The 6,000-nt window shown below is 44.4% G+C and overlaps 1 protein-coding gene across 1 annotated transcript in view; it reads right to left on the reverse strand.

The window, feature by feature from the left end:
* LOC128744005 (integrin alpha-PS2) overlaps window positions 1-666 on the reverse strand; it is a 165,378-nt gene extending 164,712 nt beyond the window's left edge. The window contains exon 1 of the mRNA XM_053840744.1: window positions 583-666. Within this exon, the coding sequence (XP_053696719.1) occupies window positions 583-629 (47 nt within the window). The 5' untranslated portion in view covers window positions 630-666. The remainder of the gene's footprint in view (window positions 1-582) is intronic.
* Between the last annotated feature and the right edge of the window lie 5,334 nt (window positions 667-6,000).

A 6,000-nucleotide genomic window follows, 5' to 3' on the forward strand; every position in this document is an offset into this window, starting at 1 on the left:
TGCTTTGGTGATAGGCAACTGGTGGCATTAATTAAGTTTAAATCGAAAACATTGATAAGCATTCACTATGTTGACAACGTCAACTGAGAAACCGTCTTCACTTCCTCTAATACTCACGGCAATGACGCCTCCTGTTGTCGACAGTGTGGGACGTTCTGTCACGGTGCCAAAACTGAACCGAGAACATTCACCTAGATTCGGATCCGACAGGAGCGCAGCAACGTGTCGACCGCGGCCCGGTGCCAACTAGGTAGAATGAATGTGTGTTCGCGAATCGGAACGGGTCGAAGTTTCCGTTTAGCAGCCGCGCCGCGCCGCGGCGTAAAGTGAATCACACAACAAGGCGGCTGATCATGCGCCAACGAAAGATTTACGATTCAAGGAAATCATAGTCTGGCTCCTCCTCACCAAATGGTGAGGTCATTGTGGGACCAAATAAACTTTCAGGTGACATTTTCATTTGAGTTCCTCCCTCCAAAAACACATAAACTAAGTCCCACTCATCTTACCGGGTCGAACTCCACCGTGGAAACCTGCAAAACAGAAAAAAAACAGAAACCAACAAAGCAATTCAATACTAACCAGCTTCTCTGCTGTTCCTGGTGCAGAACGACGCTGAATCCGAACATCGAATTGGCCGTGCCTTCGTGCAGGACATAGTTCACGGTGTCCACGTTGAAGGCCTGCCCGGCCGGTAGCAGTAGCGACACGGCCAGCGCCGTTATCGCCACCGATAGGAACAGGTGCGATTTGACATTGACATTATTGGATCTGCTTCTGCTATTACCACTACTGCTGCTGTTGCTACTTCTGCTGCCTCTGCACGTCGTCACTGTCGTCGGCCCACGGCCTACCGTCGACGTTGTTGCCATTTCGATTTGCCCTGCGTTCTCGAGGAGACACTATTGGTGCACCACTAAAGCCCGGACTCACTTGAACCTGGCTTCCACATCCACATATAGAACAAACACGTTCGTTCGACACACAGCAGCCGAGACGACGGCTCACCGCACCGCACCGTGGGCACCGTGATTAGTGTAAGTCGGGAATTTAGCCGCGTGCGCGACTTGACGCGATTCGGTAAGTAAATATTTGCTTTGACCGCGATCTCCCTCTGGCTTCGGCAGACACTAACAACAAACGGGTGCACGCGCGCACACACACACAGTGGGGCAGGTATTTTATCACTGCCTGAATCCGTCGTGGGTTGCGATCATTACCATTACCGCCCGGTTTTTGCGAAGATTTTTTCTGCTACCCCCCTTAGATAAGCATGCTGTTGAAAGACATTTTTCATTCACTTTTGCTCCTGCCACTACAGCTGGCTACTGATGTGATTGACACATTGCGATGACAGCACCAGCACCGGGGTTAGACACTGCTCAATTTTCAGCTGATTTGTTTTGTCACTCCTAAAACGATGACCTACACGTTCTTATCACCTTCTGATTAGGTAGCAGTAACAGAACGAGAACTAATAAACAATGACAAAAAAAAGGAATTAAATGCTCGTTTTTTTCTTTTCTCGTCATTGAGAGAGACGCGAAGTCTGTTGTTCCTCTATCGGTGAGCGTGAGTCAGTGCGGTTCACAGCCAACTGAGATAACAACCTCCGCCAGCCGGCGGCCGGCGGCGGAAACAGATTGGAGCTGTCAATAATAAGGACTCGAGAACCAAAATCTAGCACCCAATTAATTAACCCTTTTATTCTTCGCGCTGCTATTCTTTGCGCGAACGCACGGAACCGAAACGACCGGTTCTTCCGCTGCCGCCTGCAGCTAGCGAGCGAGGAACCGGATTACGTAATCGTCTGCCAAATTCATAGCGAAGCGGCAAGTAAAACAAAACAACTGAACTGAGCAAACAGCAAACATGTAGGTAGGTAGGCAGGCATTTGGTTGGCGTTCGTGTGCGATCGGACATGGTGCCGATGTTTTGGTTCGACATAAATATAGTTTCCATATTTTCATTGTTCGATGTCGTGAAAAAAGCAGCAAATGTCGCAATTTCTCGCGGCCAGGGAGTTCGGTCGCATTCTCTTGTCCTGTCTTTCTTTACTAGAGTTGTATACTGTTTACGGACTCCGTTCTTGGCTTCTTTGGTTTTTGCTCGCTCTATCCAGCTTTTTACGAGCCATAATGGCGGACGTGTTCGTAATATTTGAACAGCATTTTTGACATTTTCCTAATACATCGCACGTTTTCTTTCCGCGCGTTCACGGTAGAACTAAACGAATGTACGGAAAGAAAACGTGCGATGTATTAGGGAATTGTCAAAAATGCTGTTCAAATATTACGAACACGTCCGCCATTATGGCTCGTAAAAAGCTGGATAGAGGGTTCGACTTCTCTAAAGCAGAAAAGATTGGGTTAAAGGTAAATACGTCTAAAAAAAGTACATGCTGACCAGCGGAATCGAGGCTGACCAATGTCGCTTGGGCACTAGTATAACGATCGGCGGCGATGAGTTTGAGCTAGTTGACGAATGTGTCTACCTTGACGCACTGGTAACGGCGGATAATGACACCAGCAGTGAGATTCGGAGGCGTATTATCAGCGGAAGTCCTGCTTATTATGGGCTTCACCACGAGTAATTGCGGTTGAGCACACTAAGACCTTGTGCAGTGTATCTTGAATAAGACGCTCATTAGTCCGGTTGTTCTCTACGAGCATGAACCATGGAGAATGCTTGAGAAGGACCTACGAGTTTTCGAAAGACGAGTGCTAAGAACCATCTTCGGCGGCACACAGGAGAACGGAGCATGGAGGCGGAGGATGACCCATGAACTCGCACAGGTCTAGGGCGACGCCAGTATGCAGTAGGTGGCTAATACCGGACGGATACGATGAGCAGGGCATGTTTCAAGAATGCCGGACATCTACCTTGCAAAGATGGTGTTTGCCTCAAATTCGGTATAAACTTGACGACCAGGGGCGCAGCGAGCAAGATGGTTCGATCAGGTGGAGTGAGATCTGGTGGATCCCAGGAACAGGAAAGCGGTAGCCCAGAACCGAGCGAGTGTATTGGAGAAACTTTGTTCATCAGGCTTTGTCTTTGGATAGCAAGCCAACTAAGTAAGTAACCATGTAGGGCCGACCAGCTCATTTTGCTACTGGTTGCCTGTATGTTCGGAACCAAACGATTTCGATCAAGAAGCATTCGCTGCCAACGTATACGGCACTTGTCATATAAGGTTTTGTACGCTGACGTCACGAATGAACGCGATTTATCCATTTGACATCCATCCGTGGTTTGTTAACTATCTGTTGGTCGATCTTTGCAAACGCGACCTACATAAATTCGAGTAAAACATGTGAAAAGCGCCTTTTCCAACAGTGTTTCTTTTTGAACTAGGGCATGGGAGGGTATTTTCAGCCCATTAAGCGGTAGCCAGAACAATATTCAGGAATTACGTTGAAACTATATTTATTCGAGACAAGATTTTTATACCAGTTGATAGAATAATAGTTACTGAATATCGGCGTGTATTTTGGTCTTAATGAAACGTTACTGAATTTGAGTTATAGTCGCGAGAAATGATCAAGTTGCTGCGGCTAAATTGGGTCCATTTTCTATAGTTGTGTGGGTGTCTGTGTTGTTTAAATCTTGCAGGCCGTAAAAGCCTGCACTGGGATTACTGGTTTTCAAAAACAGATCAAAAGAAAGACCGATGGATAACGTGTCGGTATTACCTACATGCCGGTTCATTGAAAATAACTAGTTTTGCAGTGACAACAGCTTGCTGCTGGCGCTAGTGTATCATTGAATCGTCCATATACACTAGCACCAGAAGCAAGTGGTTGTTACTCAAATACTAGCTATGTCAACAAGATAGAAGAGTTTCAGGCGCAACTGCCTCACATTGGTAGTAGTGTAAATAGAGCACCATATGCTGAAATTAAAAGCAAAATGCTGCAAATTGCTAGTGATTGAATATTAATTTATATTTTCATATCAGAGGGGAATTTGTGTGTTCTTCCGTGATAAAAAGAAGTAGAATTGTTCTGTGATAGCATATTCACAGCTGTTTAGTTTCTAGAATAAGTAAACGTGATCATAGTTGTGTGTTTTCCAAACCATCATCAAGAGTATCGAAAAACTCGCTCGAAAAATTGGCTAAAGTTGAAGAGAAAGAAATTGGCTCAGCTGCTACAGAAGATGAAGAGGAAGCTGACAGGTAGATTAAATCGACTAAGACTTCAAACATTTGAAACCAAAAATAAAGGCATCAGAACTTTTGTTTTCGACTCATACTGGTCGAGGTGAAATGAAATGCAAACGACGGTAAGATTATTATTATTATTATTTCTTTTCAAAAGCAGTTTTTGTTTGAAACAAAAATTCTTCTCATGATAATATATTCGCTGTATCCAGATTGGCAAGAAAAATGCAGTGAATACATTTCTATAAACAGAACCCCGCTTTTGGGCCCAAAAACCGCTTCCGAAATTGGGCTCTCCGACGAAAAGTTAATGACTGTTAATTTCCCGTTAACATCTTTAAAAAACTTTAAAAAAGGGCAGATAAACTGTACATACTTGTAGGTATTTTCATCCTGTAATTTTATGTTAGCTGGAGTAAGTAACAACTCCGAGCTGACCAGAACGAGATCCGTTGGCGTCCGGCCAGCCGGTCGTCGGACGATCGGTGGCGATATTTGCGTGGAAATGTGAAAATTCTTTAAAATTTCAACGGTAAACTTCCAGAAAAAAAATTAGATAAAAGTTTACTGTACCATCAATCTTAGATACAGGTGTCAAACAAATTTTCTGTGAAATTAAAACTTTCAGATTTGTTTAAATTGCGTTTTGTGCGAAAGTCTTTGTGTTAAAAAACTACAGTACTCAAATATTTTGTCCTTCAAATTCTTTCTATGTATGATTCTGGTCGTATAATTATGCAGAAATTCTAGTGCTAAAAACCAAATGACAAAAATTCTAGAAAGTGCTGGCAGTGATATTGCTATAGCTATAGCTATAGCTAAGAGCTCTAGCTGTAACTGCATTTATCCGCGTGGACTTTTGCAATCAACATTTTCCGATTTGGATGAAAATATTTATACGCCCGAAAGAAGTGTGTGGCCAACGTTTTCAAAGCCTTTCATAACCTTTCCATCAGAGATGGTGGAAACAAATTGCGAATATCATACGCCAAGGATCGAGCCGGACTGTCAACGTGTCAAGATTGCAGTGGCACCTAATCGAGGTGAAAACCCAAACTCCGCAGCCATAGCAAGAGCCCGTAAGTTGCACACGACATTGTTGACCAATTTTGATTACAGTAGAGGAGCGTTTGGTGCGAAAAATGTTAGACTGAATACTGGGAAAATTTCGATATGAGGCTAAAAATATTGGGTAGTTTGTGGTGGTGGGACTCCAACCCACAATTTCTCGGTTGGTACTCGAGTGCTTTATGCAATTAAGCTATGCTACTCCCATGTATTAATGAGTCTCAGATCTAATTAATACAAGGGTGTGATATAGTTTGTCCCCTGATGAAGTGGGAACCGACAAACGAACGAATAATCGTTGCCAGATTCAAAACAAGGCTTAGAAACGCCAACAGATGCCACCGACCTGCAGGAGAAAGAGAGTTTCTACAGCCAGCTGAATAGCGTGGTTGAGAAAATCCCAAAGAGCATATTCAATTCCACTTGAGCGACTTCAACGCGAAGATTGGCTCAAACAACGCGGACCTTGAACGCGTCATGGGACGCCATGGCCTAGGAGAGATGAGCGAAAACGGGGAGCTGTTTACAGAACTTTGTGGTAATAGCAACATGCTTATTGGTGGATCGCTCTTCCCCCATAGACCAGTACATAAAGTTATGTACATCTGCATGTGCCGAACATGGCGAAGGAGTCTTCTTGATGTACACAACAAACGCAGCGCTGATATTGCATCATCTTGTTATCGCTGAGATACATTTGCGCGTCGCACGTGTCCAACGACGGGAGGAGAAAGTTGGGTGCCGTTGCGACGTCCGTCGATTGAAGAATG

Source organism: Sabethes cyaneus, chromosome 1 (assembly GCF_943734655.1).
Source record: "Sabethes cyaneus chromosome 1, idSabCyanKW18_F2, whole genome shotgun sequence".
Taxonomy (NCBI): domain Eukaryota; kingdom Metazoa; phylum Arthropoda; class Insecta; order Diptera; family Culicidae; genus Sabethes; species Sabethes cyaneus.